Below are 19844 nucleotides of genomic sequence, written 5' to 3' on the forward strand. Positions count from 1 at the left end.
ATGAGAGCAGACTCTGACAGCACCTCCTGTGAGAGCGGAGGCCTGGGAGTGAGGAAGGGGACAGGATGGGGCAGGAGGAGAGCAGATGCGCTGTGGGGTGGGGGGATGCAGAGTGTCTGCGTATTTCTACCCTGCTCTCCATGATTTCCATCCTGCTGACCCCTTTCCACTCACCCCTGCAGGGCTGCCTCTTGGGCTAAGACCCTCCACCCCGGCAGTCCTCGGTCCGCTCACCTTCTTTGTCCTTGTAATAGTCCATGATGTCCTTCAGGGTCACCATGAAGATGTCCTCCCTGGCCTTCTGAAGTTCACTCTCCTTCTCCCAGTCCTCTATTCCTTCCATCTGGCTCCACGGGTAGCTGGGTATGGCCTTCCTGTCTTCACTGTCATAGTGAAAGAAATCCTGGTCATTGAGGTAGGCAGTGGCCTGGAAGCTGGGGAAGCCATCCCTGGGCCTGGACAGCCCGGTGTAGAAGAAGCTCAGAGAGTAAGGCCCTGAAAAAGAGGAGAAGACTTTGAGGTGTGGGGTCCATGCAAGGGAGGCCCAACATGGGGCGGCAGAGGGCCAGGAAGGGGGCTGTGGCCACTGGGCCTTGTCCTCCCCATCCCTGAGCCTCACCCCTCTGGAGGTTCATTCAAGTGCAAAGGGCCCTCCCTCTATTCTGGGAGGTATTCAGATACCATTCTGTGTCTTCACTCCATTGTTTCTTCTCGACACATAAGACGACGATATTTCTCAGCCTCCTCGTCCATATGTTGGGATCGTGTGATTGAGTTTTGTCAGTGGGGGATGTGAGAGGGTGTGATATCTTTCTTCTGGTCCAAGGCCCTATGAACTGGTTTGTTCTGTCTTTCTTTTATTTATGTGATGACTGTGGAGACCTCAGGATGAAACCAGGAGTCCCAAGATGCAAATAGCCCAGATTCCTGAGCCACCCCAGGGAAGACAGGAAAGTTGCCTTATCTGTATTCACTTTACACGAGCAAGAAATAAACATTTGCTGGGTTAAGCCACTAAAAACTTTGTTACTGGAGCATAACCTAATCTAAGACGTAGAATTCAAATGTGTAGGAAGAATTTACCAGAAAACTCAGGAGATGACCCAGAATGGATTGGCACAGGGTAAGACCAGGATCTGGATCTCAGAATTCCCAGGGTTGTATCTTACATTTTGGCAGAGGCTTGGAGAAGGGGGAGCATTTCCAATAATTAATTCATGATATAACTCACATTGGGGTAAATAATGTTGGAGGTCATATCGCAGATTCCTAGTTCACGTACTGAAATTATTCTAGCTAATTAGTTTCTAAATGTGATTAACTTTAGACCTCGTGTAAAGCAGATTACTCTTCATAGTGGGTGGGCCTCATCTAATCAGTTGAAGGCCACACGAAAGAAGCCTAGTCCCCCAAAGAAGGAGGAATTCTGCCTCCACACTGCCTTTGGACTCAAGACGGCAACACTCACTCTTCTCTGGGTCTCCGGCCTGCGGACTTCAATTAGGCCAGCCAGTTCCTTAAGATCCATCTGTTTCTCTGTACATACATCCTATTTGTTTTGTTTCTCTGGAGAACCCTGACTAATACAGACTTTGGTGTAGGATGTGACTAACATTTTCAAATAAAACGTATATTCTCATAGTTTCTAAGTGTAACGAGTTTCAAACATGCACAGTTTAGCTTACATTTCTTCATCCTGAAATTTGTGGCCAAGAAACAGCCTCATTTTCCTATTCTAGTGTTGACTCTGGTGCTTCCCAGATTCCAGCTGGCTTCTTTCCCCCTAACTTGCCTTCAGGGCTAAGGTAGCACTGTGGTCTGACTGTGGGGGGAGGGGACAGATCTCCTTCTACAACTTTCCAGTGAAGCTGCCTTCACATCTGCCCCTTAGGGTTGTTCCCTCTTTCTCCAAGAACCAGACAGATTCATCCAGCCATTGGAAGAAAGGAAGAAAAAGGAAGTTCCACCTGTAAGGCTCCTGCTCTGTCCTGGCTGTGTGACCCTGGCCAGGTCACTTCACCTCTCTGGTCTCAGTTTTGCTCATTTGTAAACTAAGGGTTTTAGCTTCTGATTCTCTACGGCCTCATTTAGCATGAGTCCAGAGGCCCCCTCGATGCTTCTCAAAGTTCGTGAGCTGAGTTAGGTGACAGCCTTGGACACTCATTCCCACAGTATACCCGGGAATCCCAGCTGCATTAGAGGCCCTTCTCCAGCCCATCTGTCCCCCAGAGCTCCCCTGGCTTCCTCACTCACCAGTGTGGGTCTCCTGAGGGACTGCAGGACCCAGAAGGAGTAGCAGGGACAGCAGGACAGACGCCATTGTGCCCATTGTGCCTGACCAGAAGGTTCTGGACTGCCCTGGGTTGTGGAGCTTGGAGCAGATTACTTGGAATTAAAGCCAGGTGTAGTTATGGGAATGGTTGGGCTGTGAGCCCAGCCTGGGAAAGGTGACTCCGCAGCCAATGAGTGTACAGGACAGGCTCCTCCTCTGACGGTGACAGAGAAGGATGCACGAGCCGCCCGGGACAGAGGCTGCACTCAGCCCGTTCACAGACGGTGTGCAAACTGAGCGCCAAGACGGCTGATTGCAGGCAGGGACTTTGTGTATCCCCCAGGTGACAGATGCCAGTGGATGAGGGAGGAGGGCAGGGGGGCTATTAAGTGGCAGATGCCTGGGGTGTGTGTTGCCTTTCCGGTCTGTCATGACATCTCACCCTAGGCTCACTGGGGGGATTTGGGTGTTGTCAGACCACCTCTGGAAAAACTGCAAATGGCCGAAGCCCGGGCTTGGGCAGACCCCAGCTGGGGGGGGACCCTCTCTCTTTCACAGCCGGCACACTGGAGTTCTGCATGGAGGACATTCACAATTCTGCCTCCCTCCCTTTTATTTTTTCTCTTTTCTTTCTTTCTTTCTTTCTTTCTTTCTTTCTTTCTTTCTTTCTTTCTTCTTTCTTTCTTTTTTCTTTCTTTCTTTCTTCTTCCTTTCTTTCTTTCTTTTCTTTCAAAGATTTTATTTATTTATTTGACAGAGATAGAGACAGCCAGCGAGAGAGGGAACACAAGCAGGGGGAGTGGGAGAGGAAGAAGCAGGCTCCCATCAGAGGAACCTGATGCGGGGCTTGATCCCTGAACACCAGGATCACGCCCTGAGCCGAAGGCAGACGCTTAACCTCTGTGCCACCCAGGCGCCCCTTTTCTTTTTTCTTTTCTTTTCTTCTCTTTTCTTTTTTCTTTTCTTTTTTTTTCTTTTCTCTCTTTTCATTTCTCTTTCCTTTCCTTTTTTTCCTTTGTTCATTCGTTCGTTCATTCCTTCCTTTTTCTTTCTTTCTTTAAAAAGATTAATTATTTGAGAGAGAGAGAGAAAGAGAGAGAGAGAGCATGCACACACTTACGCAAGTAGGGGCGGGGAGGAGGAAGAGAATCTCAAGCAGACTCCCTGCCGAGCTGGACGTGGGGCTTGATCGCACAACCCTGAGATCACGACCTGAGCTGAAACCAAGAGTTGGACGCTCAACCGACTGAGCCACCCAGGCGCCCCTGCCTCCCCGCACCCCTTTCTATGCTTGGGGAGTCCAGGCCTTTCCATCATAGGGGCAGAAGTTGCCCGATTGCTTTTTTGCAACCTCCTTGCAACAGAACGGGTGTGTACAGCTTGGGTTCAGTCAAGCAGGCGCTGGTGCCCTGGACACTGAGGCAGGTGTCGGTGGAGCAAAGAAGAAGGCAAAGTGTGTGGGCCTTTCTGGGGAGCTCAGCAGCGGCTGTAAGCGCCATGTCCTGGGAGCAGCGGGGCTGCAAGCTGTGGGGTGCTCCGCGCCCAGTGAGGTGGTGTCATTGCCCGTACTGTTGGCAGCCGTGTGTGTTTACAGGACTTGTTCCGTGGTGTGATTTTTCCCCGTGCTTCTCCTGCCGGATTCTGAACCAGGGTTTCTAGTCTCTCCGTTGATTCCAAGGCTACCTGATAAATCTGTTTATTTTCTGCTTCAAGTCAGAATGAGATTCTGTTTCAGCAACTGAAGATCCTGACTGATAGTGAAATTGGGACAGGGAAACGGAAGGAGGGTAACCGGGCTTGATCATGGGGCCGGATTGGGGCTGAATGCAGAGATGATACAGATGTTCTGGAAACTTTCTTGAAGGCTGTGGTTTTACTCTGTGGAGGGTTAGACACCTGACTGAGTTATCTTTTGATAATGAAAATGAAATGCTCGCTGAAGGCAAAAAGGACAGTGTGAAGGGCTTAAGGAAGTCAGGGACCAAAGTCTGGGGAGGTGGGGCCCAGAAGTGCCGGGGAGCCTGAAGAAAGGGCGTGAACTCAGCAGCAGGAATCACTGACTGAAAATCAGGCAATTCCTGTGACAGTGTGGAAAGAAACTTTTGTCTTTTGGAATTGCGAGGATGAAACAGATGAAAACCTAATACTGTAATGATTAGAACCTAACAACAGAAAATTAAGTTGTGTAAACTAATTACGAAAACCTAAGAAATCTCATAACCAAGTGTGATCAGGACTTTCCTGCCAAACTCCTACGATGGATGCGAGGAGGAAATTATCGGAGAAGGAACCCGAATCTGGAATGTCAGGGAAAGGGCAGCATGGGATGTTGTGGTTGAACACGACATGGAACAGGGACAGAAATGCCAATTTCTTTATATTTTTAACTTTGTTTTTAGGGGCATCTGGGAGGCTCAGTCGGTTAGTGTCCGACTCTTTTTTTTTTTTTTAAAGATTTTATTTATTTGACAGAGAGAGACAGGCAGCAAGAGAGGGAATACAAGCAGGGGGCGTGGGAGAGGGAGAAGCAGGCTCCTAGCGGAGGAGCCTGATGTGGGACTCGATCCCAGAACACCGGGATCATGACCTGAGCCGAAGGCAGACGCTTAACGACTGCGCCACCCAGGCGCCCCTAAGTGTCCGACTCTTGGTCTCTGTTACCCCATCGTCTCGGTCAGTTGTTCTTGGCCTTTTGTGCCATCTCCTCCCTTGCCAGTTATCCTCAAGATAACTTTTTTTAAATTTTAATAAATAAAGAAAAATATTAAAGAAAATTATTTATTTTCTTTCAAGATAATTTTTTCCTTTCTTAAGTAGGCTCCACACCCAGCATGGAGTCCAACGCAGGGCTTGAACTCAAGACCCTGAGATTAAGACCTCAGCCGAAATCAAGAGTCAGACACTTAATCGACCGAGCCACCCAGGCAAGAAAAATTTTAATGCATAAAACAAAATATGAAGGATACAGAGGAAGCCAGTTACATGGACATGCAGTTCTTCCCATGTGCCCTTTGGGGCTGATGGGCTGTTTGCAGAGTGGTCTCCCAACATAGAGCAATATGCAATTCCAAAGGGACTGAGGAATTGCCAAGGAGACAGTTTGTGGCAATGAGGTCCTCCCGGGGTGGGGCATTCTCAGAGCACACTTGAACTTGGTCCTGCCTGAAGGAGAATTTGTTGCTGGTTCTCTGTTGGGCAGGCAGGATGTGCTCATGGAAGGATCCACATTGGCTCCTCTGGGCCCCTTATCCTCCCTAGTGTGCCCAGTGATGCCCACAGCCCAGTCTTGCCCTCAGTCATGTCCCTTGTCAGGCCCTGTGGCACTCCCCTCAGCCATCTCACGCCCGACCGGTCACGAACAATCTTTCATCTCTTCTCAGCCAGCTGTCTTGGCCTTCACTTCCTCCTCTGACATCTGAATTCCTCCAGGAAGTTTCTCTGGGTGTCTGAGTGGCTCTGTGTCTCTCCCCTTGTCCCACAGCTGGCCAGGACTGGGGTCTCCAGAGGTCCCCTCCCCCTGCCCTCACCCCAACCCATGTCTCCTGCCGCGGCGGGGCAGAATCTCACATTCCAGTCTGCCTTAGCCCGGCCTGTTCCTGTGGACTTTGGGTTTCCTTATTGATCTGAAATTCTTCTCCTGTCATGTGGTTTTTCAAATTTGTTCAAGGGGCCAGAAGTTGCTTTGAAATATCACTGGCTGAATTGTTTCCTTCTGAGTTAGTTGGCTTTACTTCCATGACCAAGTATCAAAGACAGTATTTTCACGTATTGTGAAATGAGAAAATTCAGCATGAGAAAAACTGTGAATCAGAGAGAGAAGCAAAGGTCCATGCGGCTTATCCTGGCCAGTTTCTCCCTGGGGAGCTCAACATAAGGACAGAATCTGAACTTAGCCACCTTCCTTAAAGCTCAGGAGTGAGCCGGCAATGTCCCTTCCTGAAGCCAGAGCTTTTGAGAATTATTTTTAGTGGGTTAAGCAGGATTCTGAGGAACACCATTCCATACTTCTAAGCCCTCTCTCTCTTCCATTGGGTCTTCAACATGCTATGTCCCCTCTTCTCGAGGTTCCTTGGCCCTTCTCTTGCTCATTGCTGGCGAGCAGAACACAGGAAGCAGTGAATACTTAGTCCAGGTAGTAGGTGAACCCTCTGAGCACGTCAGGGCACTCCTCCTCCAGGCAGGCCTCAGCCACTGCACTGGGATGTTCTCTGATTCCCACTTCTGCTTGCTGTCCAGGGATACAGGGTCCAAGGGCACTCAGGCTGGGATTTCTTTGTTGAATTTGACGAATCTGTCCATTATGGTAGGCATAGCTCCAGAACACTACCCTGCTTTTTTTCTTTGTTTTTACTCTAGAGCTCTCAATCTGACATTCCCCAGAAGGTACAAGACCCTGAACACAGGGCCACCCCCCACAGCCTCACTTCCTGCTTTGTTCATGGCATCCTCTCTGTCTCTGTTGTGTTTTTAAAATTTTTTTATTACTGACTTTATCCTATAAAGCTATAAAAGCAGTTGAGGGTTTATTTTTTTGTGTAAAATAAATTTCCGGGGAGCACCTGGATGGTTCAGTCCATTGAGAATCCAGCTCTTGGTTTCGGCTCAGGTCATGATCTCGGGGTCGTGAGATTGAGCCCCGCGTCAGGCTCTGCGCTCAGCACGGAGTCTGCTTCAGATTCTCTCTCCCTCTCAAATAAATAAATAAATAAATAAATATTAAAAAAAATAAAATAAATTCCCAGGGGCGCCTGGCTGGCTCAGTCGGTGGAGCACGTGACTCTTGATCTCAGGGTTGTGAGTTTGAGTGCCACATTGGGGGTAGAGATTACTTAGAAAAAAATCTTTAAAAGATTGTTTTCCACATTGTTAGTTCCAATTACAGGATCTTTCCACAGTTCCTTCCTTTTTCTGTCAACTATTTCCCAGTGAAAATTCTTTACTTAAGACAGTAAGTACTTTTTCTTTCTTTTTCTCCTTCTCCTTCTCCTTCTTCTTCTTTTTTAGAAAGAGACGGGGAATGAGCAGAAGGAGAGGGAGGGAGAGAATCCTAAGCAGGGTCCATGCCCAGCGTGGAGCCTGATGCCAGGATTGATCTCACAACCCTGAGATCGTGACCTGAGCCGAAATCAAGAGTCGGATACTTAACCGACTGAGCCACCCAGGCGTCCCAAGATAATAAGTATTTTTTTAATGCTTGGTTTATGCAAAGTAATATAGTTTCCAAAATACTTTTTCTTTATTTTTCACACAATGATTTGCTTACATTTTAGCTGGTTATTTTGGAGATGTTTCTCCATGTCTCTGGATCAAATGCTTTCTTGATATTTCGGTGTCAGGCATTATATAGATATCCTGGAAGAGATGATCTACTTTCTCCCCTTTCCCAGCCTCCATCACACACTTCCGTCTCCCATCACCCATTCTCCTAATATAAATATTAAATATGAAAACTTAGATCTATTTTCATTGTTTTCATTATTATGACTATGTAATAACTTTACCGCTCTGCTATGCAGTCAACTATAATTATTTTACTTTTCCACAGAAGCTTTTGTTTCCAATGGAGCTAAATTCATTACCATTCTATATTCGTATTCAATGGCAAACTCCTCACCAATCATATTAATCTCGTCTCAACACGTGCAGAGAGTCACCAAAGATCAGCGTGTTAGCACCTGTTGGATGCAATCCTGCCTCCCCAGGAGGAGCAATCATCTTGTGAGTTGCAGAGCTCACACGGACAACTGGCTAACCCAGCACAGAGGTGGGGGTCAGGGGTGCGGTTGGGCAGGGCAATCTGCCAAGGGCCTTGAGCTCGAGCTTCCTGCATATTCTTACTGGGCATGGCAAGAATGCCAAGCCTTGTGTGATCTTTACCTGGGCCATTTCTCAGGGTAGTGTTTGCAGTGAGCAACCTTAAGAAACCTTTGGAAAAAGATCAGACTCATGACCGCTCACTAGGAAAGCATGCATTCCGCACGTTCAGTGGTCCTTGACTGTACCACAAGCCTACTGCCTACAGAGCATCCACTCGATCCTTTAGAGTTACTGTCTGGGATTTAGGGGTGCGGGGTAACCCTGGCCAACACGATGCTCATACTGCTTGCTGTGTCATGACCAACAGTCCTTTGTCTATGTCCCAGAGCTCTTCTGTTTTCTGCCAGCATCCATGAAACTGTAACAGGTTAATTTGTGGGCTCTAGTAGGGTGAAATTCCAAACTCTGACAAGCACCTGCCTCAGGGGATGGTCCCACAACCCTCCCGTCTACATTTGGATCCCCACTGGCAGAGGGAATTTTGTGCGCCAAGGTGATCAACCTACCTGTGTGCTCCGGTCTTGGTGGAGGGGGGTTGAGCAGGGAAGGCCCCTCTTGCATCTGTATGCATTGTGCAATTTTGGGGAAGCCGGTCTACCACCGCAGGGCAAACAGGATGATCCAGCCCTCACTGCTGGCCTCTCGGGGCTGCGGCGGACCCGTACACCTAATGCCTTTACTTCAGTAAGGTCCAAGACACACATTTCCACTTGGATGGGTGTTTCTTGAGTCTTAGAGGTAATATCCCATTTGCCACAAGAGGGAGCTTATCCATGGGCTGGGAGAGAGAAAACAGATCTGCAGAAGCTCCTGCATCAGTTGAACAGAATTTACTTCTTTTGATATCTTGTGAATATTGAGGGAACCAGACACAACAACAATGTTCGTAGGCATTCCAAAATCAAATAAAAATTATTTTTAATCTTTTTAGTATTTGCAATTTTTCTTTCCATTCAAGAGTTCGACCGTCCAGTTGTGTGGTTGTAGAGTAATTATGTCTGCTTCTTTATTCTTTTACTATCTGCCCCCCCAAATTCCAGAGTTCCTCATCACCCCCACCCATTTTCAGTAATGCTCCATTACTCTATCCTCTCTGAACAGCCACTCTCTGGGATCAATATAATCCCTACCTAGGGCTGCCTCTTCCCTCCTTCTGATTATTCAAAACAGTAACCCCTAATATGGTGAAAGTTTTGGTTAACGATCCAGGTTTCACAGACAGCATGTCTGGGTTTGACGCCCAGCTCCACCACCGCCTGCTAAATTTGTGACCTTCAGCAAATTACTTAATTCCTCTGTGCCTCAATTTCCTCATTGCTAAAATGGATATGATAGTAATAGCTTTATCACAGAGGTGTTTTTTAGTGAGACTTAAATAAGATCACAGGTACCTGGTACATAGTCCTTGCTTGGTAAATGCCATCTATTATAATGACCTAGTGTCCCCCTCTTCCTCTCTTTATCCATCACCTCTGTTACTAATGACTCTGAACACAACTTTTCTGTTCCAGGCAACGTCCTTCCCAGTCCTCTGTGCCTTAATCACTCCTACTCAGGAGACGTGGTCCAGGCTCTTTTCCCGATTCATCCTCCTGCAGATTCTCTGCTGCTTTTGGGGCTTTTTGTTCCCTAATCCCACTCTTTGCCCCTAATTTTGTGCCTTGGTATCAACAACTTATGGGGTCTGAGGAACTGGCCCCTTGTCTGGCTTTGCATCTGGCAGTCTGTATGACCCACAGAATTATGTATCTGAGTCTGTTTCCTCTTATGCAAAATGGCCTGGAGGATCCTTAGGGTTCCATGTGGCTGTAACAGTCAATGGAAAGGAATTCATTCAGGGAAAACTCCGAATGGACTATGAACTCTGGACCGTGTTTACTGAGAAAGTTCTAAATGCTGAGCAATGTCCTTGGCGATGGGGGAAAAGAGTGGATCAAGAGACACCCCATCCCTTGTCCACATGCACCTGACATGGGCTAGTTTTTAAAATTGGAATTCTCGCAATAACGTGAGAGGAGTCGTTGATGCCAAGGAGCCCAGATAATGAAGTCACTTGATGAAACCACTGTGAAGTATCTAGTGACTAGCAGAGTCACCACAGGAACCCTGGCCAGAATGACCCCAAAGTCGGCTCATTTTCTACCCACCAACCCTGGGAGGGGGGAGTCTGATACTTTCTAAAGCGGGATCAGCCTCACATGGGCAGGGGTGTGGTCAGATGTACCTGGATAAGAGCTGACTCTGACACCCCTTCCCATGTGAGGGCTGAGGCCTGGAAGTGAGAATGGGAATATGATGGGGAAGGAGGGAAGGAAACGCACCGTGCGGTGGGGGGCGCAGAGTGTCTGCATGTTTCTCCTTGTGTCTCTTGTTGATCATCGGGGTTCTGATATTTCCTTCCTGCTAACTCCCGTTTTCATGCCTACTAGGGATTGCCCCTTGAGCTTGTGAAAACAGCACAGTGCTCAGTTTACTGGCTTTCTCTGTCCTTGGAATAGGCCATGATGTCTTTCAAAGATGTCCTTCCTGGTCTTATGAGCTTGGCTTTCTTCCCGTCCTCCATCCTCACCACTTGGCTCTAGGGCGCCAGGGGCTTTGTGCCTTTATGATCATGGAGAAAGAAGGTCTGATTGTTGGCGGGGGGCAGTGGCCTAAAACTTGGGGAAGACTTCACTAGATCTGGAAAATCTTGTGTAAAGTCACAGAGTAAGGACCTGCCAAAGCGGAGAGGACTTTGAGGCATGGGTCAACTGTGGGTCCCACTATGGGGCAGCAGAAGGTCAAGAAGGAAAAACTCGGTGTTTAGGATCCACAGTTGCTCGTGGTCTCTGGTGCCCAGGCTTTCCTTCCTGTCAGCCTCGCAGCATTGCATGCTTGCATGGGCAAGAGCTTGCCCTTATGGTACAGAGTGCAGGAAGGAGAATATTCTGGAAATGCTGGTAATGAGCCAGATGGGGTCAGCGTGGAATAAAAACCAGGATGCTGGGGCGCCTGGGTGGCGCAGTTGTTAGGCGGCTGCCTTCGGCTCAGGGCGTGATCCTGGCGTTCCAGGATCGAGTCCCACACCGGGCTCCTCTGCTGGGAGCCTGCTTCTTCCTCTCCCACTCCCCCTGCTTGTGTTCCCTCTCTCACTGGCTGTCTCTCTCTGTCAAAATAAATAAATAAAATCTTTAAAAAACAAACAAACAAACAAACAAACAAACAAACAAAAACCCCAGGATGCTGCCTCTGCATTTCCAGTTCTTTGAGTAAACTTGCTGCTAAACTGAATTCTTGCCGTACTGGTGACTATTTGTAAATGTTACAGATTTTTAATCTCAAGAAATTATTAGTTTATATTTTTGTTTCCTCCAGATTTTCACTGATGGTGGGTGCAGCAACTGGCTCAGCTCTCTTCTCTCCAGGTCGGGCAGTATCCCAGGCGCAGAGCTCTGTATTCAATTTTCTGGGCAGATGTTTTCCTTCTTGTTCTGATGCTTTCCATCTGCTGACCCCTCCTCAACCCTTGTCCCTAGTGATCTCTCACTCTCCTCAAAACCAGAAAGCGACATCCAGCTGTGGAAAAGGAGGGAGGGAGAGAAGAAAGGTTTTCTCCTCCCATCAGAGTGGATACAGAGATGCCAGGCTTCCACACTTCTTTCTACTCCCTGCCCTTGGGTGATCGCTGCACGCCGCTGCTCCAGGTCGTGGCACATGCCATCAACACACGGCTGTGGGAGGAGGCTGGTCTCATCTGGTGGGAAGAGGAGAGACAAAGAGGGCACTGTGTGGTGGAATAAAGGAGTGGGATGAGAGCTCTCTTAACCCTCGAGGGCTTCTTTCCTGGCACCAATCCTCAGAAACTTATTGTGAAAGAGAAGTTTGTCTGGGTGCTTTAGGGTCTTGTCAGAAGCTCAGAAATAACTAGGCAAAACCCCCCTCTTCCCAACCCCTGGCACCAAACTTAGCCTCCTCCCCTGATACCCACACTGACCCGGGCATTGAGGACATTTATAAATGGAGCCATTGAGGAATCTGGAGAAATTCATCCAACTTTGAAAAGTGTCCCTATTCCCTGGGCTCTGTGCACCTCCTCACTTTCCACCCCCACTTCAGACATTTAGACAAGGACTTTGGTCACTCTGGCTGGACCATCTGCATAGCCCTGAATGCGGGGTCATAGCTCTTGGTTTCCAAGGAGATGATCACATGCTGTGAGCAAAGATGTGCTAACGGCACTTAACTCGGTGACTCCTCGAGAAGTGGTTTGGCAGATGGGGAAGAGTCTGAGCCTAGAGCTGCCTTTAGTTCCCATTCCATCCCGACCAGAAGTAAATGAAATAGAGACCAGAACGGTGCCTGGGTGGCTCAGTCGGTTGTCTACCTTCAGCCGATCGAGTCCCGCATTGGGCTCCCTGCTCAGTGCGGAGTCTGCTTCTCCCTCTGCCCCTCCCACCCACTCATGCTCCCCCTCTCTCAAATAAATAAATAAAATCTTGGGGCGCCTGGGTGGCTCAGTCGTTAAGCGTCTGCCTTCAGCTCAGGGCGTGATCCTGGCGTTCTGGGATCGAGCCCCACATCAGGCTCCTCCTCTGGGAGCCTGCTTCTTCCTCTCCCACTCCCCCTGCTTGTGTTCCCTCTCTCGCTGGCTGTCTCTCTCTCTCTCTCAAATAAATAAATAAAATCTTTAAAAAATAAGTAAATAAATAAAATCTTTAAAAAAAAGGAATAAGGACCAGAAACACAATAGAAAAGATCAATGAAACTAAGAGCTGTTTTTTTGAAAAGATAAACCAACTTAACAAACCTTTAGCTAGGCTTACCAAGGAAAAAAGAGAGGACTCAAATAAAATTACAGATGAAAGCAGAGATATTACAGCTGATACCACAAAAATACAAAGGAGCATAAGAGACTATTATGAACAACTATACATCAACAAATTGGACAATGTAGGAGAAATGGATAAATTCCTAGAAACTCAATACAACCTACCAAATCTGAATCATGAATAGAAAATCTGAATAGACCAATGGTAAGTAAGGAGACTGAATCAGTGATGAAAAACCCCTCAATAATAAAGTCTAGGACCAGATGGTTTCATGGGTGAGTTCTACCAGAAATGAAAAAAATTAATGCCAGTCCTTCTCAAACTCTTCCAAAAAATAGAAAAGGGGGAAATACTGCCAAACTCATTTTATAAGGTTACCATGACCTTGATACCAGAACCAGATAAGGATGTTACAAGAAAATAAAACTATAGGGGCGCCTGGGCCGCTCAGTCGTTAAGCGTCTTTCTGCCTTTGGCTCAGGGCCTGATCCCAGCATTCTGGGATCGAGCCCCGCGTTGGGCTCCCTGCTCGGCAGGAAGACTGCTTCTCCCTCTCCCACTCCCCCTGCGTGTGCTCCCTCTCTCTCTGCCTCTCTCTCTGTCAAATAAATAAATAAAAATCTTTAAATAAAAAAGAAAAGAAAACTATAGACAAATATCCCTAACGAACATAGATGCAAAAATTCTCAAGAAAATACTAGCACACCAAATTCAACAGCAAATTTAAAGGATTATACACCAGGACCAAGTGGGACTTATCCCTGGGATGCAAGGTCGGTGCAGTGTATACAAACCAATAAATGTGATACGATCGCATTAAAAGAATGAAAGACAAAAGTCATATGATCATCTTAATAGAGAAAAAGCATTTGACAAAATTCAGTGTCCTTTCATGACAAAAACTCTCAACAAATTGGGTATAGAAGGAACATATCTCAACATAATAAAGGCCATAAATGATACACCCTTGGCTAACATCATACTCAACAGTGACAGGGCTGAATGCTTTCCCTCCAAGACTGGAAACAAGTAAAAGATGCCCATATCACCATTCCTTTCAGCACAGTAGTGGAGATCCTAGTCAGAGAAATGAGGCAAGAAAAAGAAATAAAAGGCATCCAAATGGAAAGGTAGAAGTAAAACTGTTTCCATTTGCTGATGACATGATCCTGTGTATAGAAAAACCTAAAGACTCCACCAAAAACCTGTTAGAACTAATCAATGAGTTCAGTAAAGTGGCAGGATACAAAATCAACATACAAAAAGTGAGTTGTGTGTCTATATACTAATAATGAACTAGATGAAAAAGAAATAAACAACTCCATAAGATACTTATGAATAATTTAAGCAAGGGACTGAAAGATCTATATATAAAAAACTATGACTTTGATACATGAAACTGAAGACATGAATAATTGGAAATATACCCTATGTTCATGGATTGGGAGAGTTAATATTGTTAAAATGTCCACACTACCCAAATCTGTCTATAGATTCAATGCAATCCCTATCAAAATGCTAACAGTATTTTTCATTGAAATAGAAAAAAACAAAGGGCTATGATTTGTAAGGAACCACAAAAGACCCCAAACAGCCAAAGCAATCTTGAGAAAGGACAAAGCTTGAGGCCTCACACTTCCTGATTTCAAGCCACATCATGAAGTTTATAGTAATCAAAAGAGTAGAGAACTGGCATTAAAAACAGACACATTGACCAACGGAACAGAATCAAGAGCCCAGAAATAAACCCATGCCTATATGGCTGATTAATATTTGATAAGAAAGCCAAGCATACTCAATGAAGAAAGGATAGTCTCTTTAATAAATGGTGTTGGAAAAACTGAATATTCACTTGCAAAAGAATGAAACTGGACCTCTATCTTACTACACTGCTCACAAAAATTAACTGAAAATGAATTAAGGACCTAAACATAAGACCTGAAACTATAGCATTCCCAGGAGAAAACACAGGGAAAAACTCCTTGACGTTTATCTTGGCAATGATTTTTTGGATGTGACACCAGAAATACAAACAACAAAAGCAAAATAAATAAATGGGAACATCAAAGTCAAAGGTTTCTGCACAGCAAAAGAAACAATCAGCAAGATGAAAACATAATCTATGGAAGGCGAGAAAATATTTGCAAACTCTAATAATGGGTTAATATCCAAAATATAAAAGCAACTCATATAACTTACTAGCAAAAACACGCCCCAAACAAGCCAATTTAAAAATGTGGGAGGCACCTGGCTGGCTCAGTCAGAAGAGCGTGCGACTCTTGACCTCAGGGTTATGAGTTCAAGCCCCATGTTGGGTGTAGAGATTACTAAAACAAAAATAAATAAACTTTACCATGTACAGAGGACTTGAATAGACTTTTTTTTTTTTCCAGAGAAGATATACAAATGGCCAACAAATATACCCAAAGGTGCTCAACATTACTAATCATCAGGGAAATGTTCATGAAAACCACAGTGAGGGATCACCTCGCACCTGTTAGAATGGCTGTTATGAAAAAGACAAGGGGTAATAAATGTTGGTTTGAATGTGCAGAAAGAGAACGCTGGTGCACCGTTGGTGGGAATTTAAATTGGTATGGCCACAATGGAAAAGAGTACGGTGGTTTCTCAAAAAAAATGAAAAACAGAAGTACATTATTATTTAGCAATTCCACGTCTGGGTATATATCCAAAGAAAGCGAAATCAGGATCTCAAAGAGATATCTGCACTTCCATGTTCACTGCAGCATTATTTACAATAGCCAAGTGTGGAAACAACTTAAATGTCCATCTGTGGATGAACAAATGAAGAAGATGTGATACACACACACACACACACACACACACGCACATGCACGCACACACACACTGAAATACTATTCAGCCATAAAAAGGAAGGACATCCTGCTGTTTGCGACATGGATGGACTTTGAGGGCATTATGCTAAGTGAAATGAGCCAGACAAAAACAGACAAATACTGCATGCTCTCACATATATGTGGAATCTACAAACATTGAACTCATAGAAACAGAGAGTACAATGGTGGCTGCCAGGGGCTGAGGGGTGAGGGACATGGGGAGATTTGGTCAAGGGGTACAATCAGGGGCACCTGGGTGGCTCAGTCATTAAGCGTCTGCCTTTGGCTCAGGGCGTGATCCCAGGGTCCTGGGATCGAGCCCCACATTGGGCTCCCTGCTCGCTGGTAGCCTGTCTTCCTCTCCCACTCCCCCTGCTTGTGTTCCCTCTCTCGCTGGCTGTCTCTCTCCGTCAAATAAAAAAAATCTTTAAAAAAGAAAAAGGGGTACTATTAGTTATAAGATGAGTAAGTGACGAGAGTTAACAATATTGCACCGTATACTTGAAAGTTGCTGTGAGGAGAACTTTAATGTTCTTGCCATAACATCAACAACAAAATGGTAATTATTACCTGTGAGATAAAGGGTGTGTTAACTAACCTTACTGTGGTAAACACTCTGTAATATACACGTGTATTAAATCATCACATTGTATACCTTAAGTCGCACACAATTATATGTCAATTATACCCCAATAGTTGGGAAGAAAAGGCTGGCAAGTACAGGGAGAAAATAGACAAGCTACATTGCCGTTGGGAACGTAAAATGTTGCCACCACTTTGGAAAAGAATTTGTCAATTCTTCAAAAAGTTAAACACTGATTTTCTATAAATGAAGACGTATGTCCACACAAAAGCTTATAGACAAATATTCACCGTGGCATTATCCAAAAAGGGGCACAACCAAAATGTCCACTAACTGATGAATGAATACCTAAGAATGGTATACCCACGTGACAGAATATTATTTAGCAATAAAAAGGAGAAGTCCTGATACTACACACTGGTCGAAACTTGGAAACATTACGCTAAGTGAAAAGAGCCAGCTAGTCACAAAAGGCCACATATAATTCCATTTATGTTGTAAAGCCTAGAAGAGGAAAATCTATAGAGATGGAAAGTAGGTTGATGGTTGCCTTGGGGTGGGCATAAGGGAGCAGAGATGGGGAGTTACTATCAGTGGGTACAGGGTTTCTTTTTGGTGTGATGAAATTTTCTAAGATTACACAGTGGTGACACACAACATTTTGAATATACTCCACCCCATGGAACTGCAGACTTAAAGGGTGGATTTTATGGCATGTGAATCATATCTCAATAAAGTGGTTATAAAAACGGTAAATGGACAGCCAACTTTTGGTATGGTGTAATAAACACAATCAAAAGAGATCAAGAAAAGGCGACTTAATGCAAATCCATAAGCTCCCAACAGGTTTCTGAGCCGAGTTCGTTCTGAGCACTGTTAGTTTTAAGTAAGCTAGACTGAGGGCCTACCGACCAAAGACGCAGCTGGATCTCTGTGTGGACGGAGTCTGCAACACCGTGTCAGCTGTACGTCGTCGTGATTCCCTGAGCTCCTCCCCATAGTAACCTACAGCCATTTCCTCAAAGAAGCCACACAACAGGGAAGGGGAATACTGAAATCTGAGGACAGCTGATACATGATTTGACTTGACACTGACGAGCCTGAGGACGCTCCATCATAATGCATATGGAGGTCTGGCAGTAAGTGGAGCCCTGGTCCAGTTCTCTCTCCCAGTACATCTTACGGTCACCACTTGCTCTGCAGACCCATCTGGTAGTCATTTCCCATGTTCCAGAATGTATAAGCTTAGCATGTGGCTAAATCCAACATAGACTCCTTCATCAATGGAGTAACACTATTACGGTTGACCCTTCAAACCTACGTTGTTTGGGTTTGAACTGTGTGGGTCCACTTACATGAAGATTCTTTCTTTTTCATTGCAATATTTTTTATTTTTTAAAATTTCAAATAAATTAATTAACATAAAATGTATTATTAATTTCAGAGGTAGAGGTCAGTGATTCATCAGTCTTATAGAATACCCAGGGCTCATAACATCACATGCCCTCCTTAATGTCCATCACCCAGGTAATCCATCCCCCCACAGACCTGGAATGTTTTTCCATTTCTTTCCCTCTACGATTAGGAGTCCTTTATGGTTTGTCTCCCTCCCTGATTTCATCTTGTTTTATTTTTTCTCTCTTCCCCTATGATCCTCTGTTTTGGCTCTTAAATTCCACATGAGTGAGAGCATATGATAACTGTCTTTCTCTGATTGACTTATTTCGCTTAGCATAATACCTTCTAGTACAATCCACGTTGTTGCAAATGGCAAGATTTCATTTTTTTGAAAGCTGAGTAGTATTCCATATATACACACATATACACCACATCTTCTTCATCCATTCATCTGTCGATGGACATTTGGGCTCTTTCCATAGTTTGGCTATCGTGGACCCTGCTGCTATAAACATTGGGGTACACGTGCCTCTTTGGTTCAGTATATTTGCACCTTTGGGGTAAATACCCAGTGGTGCAATTGCTGGGTCATAGGGTACCTCTATTTTCAACTTTTTGAGGAACCTCCATACTGTTTTCCAGAGTGGTTGCACCAGCTTGCTTTCCCACCAACAGTGTAAGAGTGTTCCCCTTTCTCTGCATCCTCGCCAACATCTGTTGTTGCCTGACTTGCTAATTTTAGCCATCTGACTGGTGTGAGGTGGTATCTCATTGTGGTTTTGATTTGTATTTCCCTGATGCTGAGGGATGTTGAGCATTTTTTCATGTGTCTGTTGGCCATTCGGATGTCTTCTCTGGAGAAAAGTCTGCTCATGTCTTCTGCCCGTTTCTTGATTAGATTACTTGTTCTTTGGGTGTTGAGTTTGGTAAGTTCTTTATAGATTTTGGATACTAGCCCTTTATCTGGTAAGACATTTGCAAATATCTTCTCCCATTCTGTCAGCTGTCTTTTGGTCTTGTGGACTGTTTCCTGTGCTTTGCAAAAGCTTTTTATCTTGATGAAGTCCCAGTAGTTCTTTTTGGCCTTTGTTTCCCTTGCCTTTGGAGACGTGCTAGCAAGAAGTTGCTCTGGCCGAGGTCAAAGAAGTTTCTCCCTGTGTTCTCCTCTATGATTTTGATGGATTCTTATCTCACATTTAGGTCTTTCATCCATTTTGAGTTTTTCTTTGTGCATGGTGTAAGAAAATGGTCCAGTTTCATTCTTTGCACCATTTGTTGAAGAGACTGTCGTCTTTCCATTGAATATTCTTTCCTGCTTTGTCAAAGATAAGTTGACCATAGAGTTGAGGGTCCATTTCTGGGTTCTCTATTCTGTCCCATTGATCTATGTGTCTGTTTTTGTACCAGTACCACACTGTCTTGATGATTACAGCTTTGTAATAGAGCTTAAAGTCTGGCATTGTGATGCCACCAGCTTTGGTTTTCTTTTCAAACATTCCTTCGGTTATTTGGGGTCTTTTCTGGTTCCATATAAATTTTAGGATTATTTGTTCCAGCACTGTGAAAAAGTTGATGGTAATTTGATAGGGATTCCATTGAATGTGTAGATTGCTCTAGGTAGCATAGACATTTTAACAATATTTGTTTTTCCAATCCATGCGCATGTAACGTTTTTCCATTTCTTTGTGTCTTCCTCAATTTCATGAGTGTTCTACAATTTTCTGAGTACAGATCCTTTGCCTCTTTGGTTGGGTTTATTCCTAGGTATCTTATGGGTTTTGGTGCAATTGTAAATAGGAATGACTCCTTAATATCTGTTTCTTCTGTCCCATTGTTTGCATATAGAAATGCAACCGATTTCTGTGCACTGGTTTTTATATCCTGTCACTTTGCTGAATTCCTGTATGAGTTCTAGCAATTTTGGGGTGGAGTCTTTTGGGTTTTCCAGAGAGTGTCATGTCATCTGTGAAGAGTGAGAGTTTGACTTCTTCTCTGCTGATTTGGATGCCTTTTATTTCTTTTTGTTGTCTGATTGCTGAGGCTAGGACTTCTAGTACTATGTTGAATAACAGTGGTGAGAGGGGGGATCCCTGTCGTGTTCCTGACCT

General features: G+C 45.1%; 1 protein-coding gene across 2 annotated transcripts in view; it reads right to left on the bottom strand.

Annotated features, from left to right (window-relative positions):
* AZGP1 (alpha-2-glycoprotein 1, zinc-binding) overlaps positions 1 to 19844 on the bottom strand; it is a 43823-nt gene that overhangs the window by 3165 nt on the left and 20814 nt on the right. The window contains exons 2-3 of one of the 2 annotated variants that reach the window (XM_057315223.1): positions 8596 to 11822; positions 235 to 495 (exon numbers count right to left, since the gene is read on the bottom strand). In XM_057315223.1, coding sequence (XP_057171206.1) covers positions 235 to 495; positions 8596 to 8650 — 316 coding nt within the window. In that variant the 5' untranslated portion in view covers positions 8651 to 11822. Of the gene's footprint in view, positions 1 to 234; positions 496 to 2253; positions 2390 to 8595; positions 11823 to 19844 lie in introns of those variants that run through there. The other variant, XM_026516211.4, reaches the window with a different exon arrangement.

The sequence above is a fragment of the Ursus arctos genome, unplaced genomic scaffold (assembly GCF_023065955.2).
Source record: "Ursus arctos isolate Adak ecotype North America unplaced genomic scaffold, UrsArc2.0 scaffold_2, whole genome shotgun sequence".
Classification (NCBI taxonomy): Eukaryota; Metazoa; Chordata; class Mammalia; order Carnivora; family Ursidae; genus Ursus; species Ursus arctos.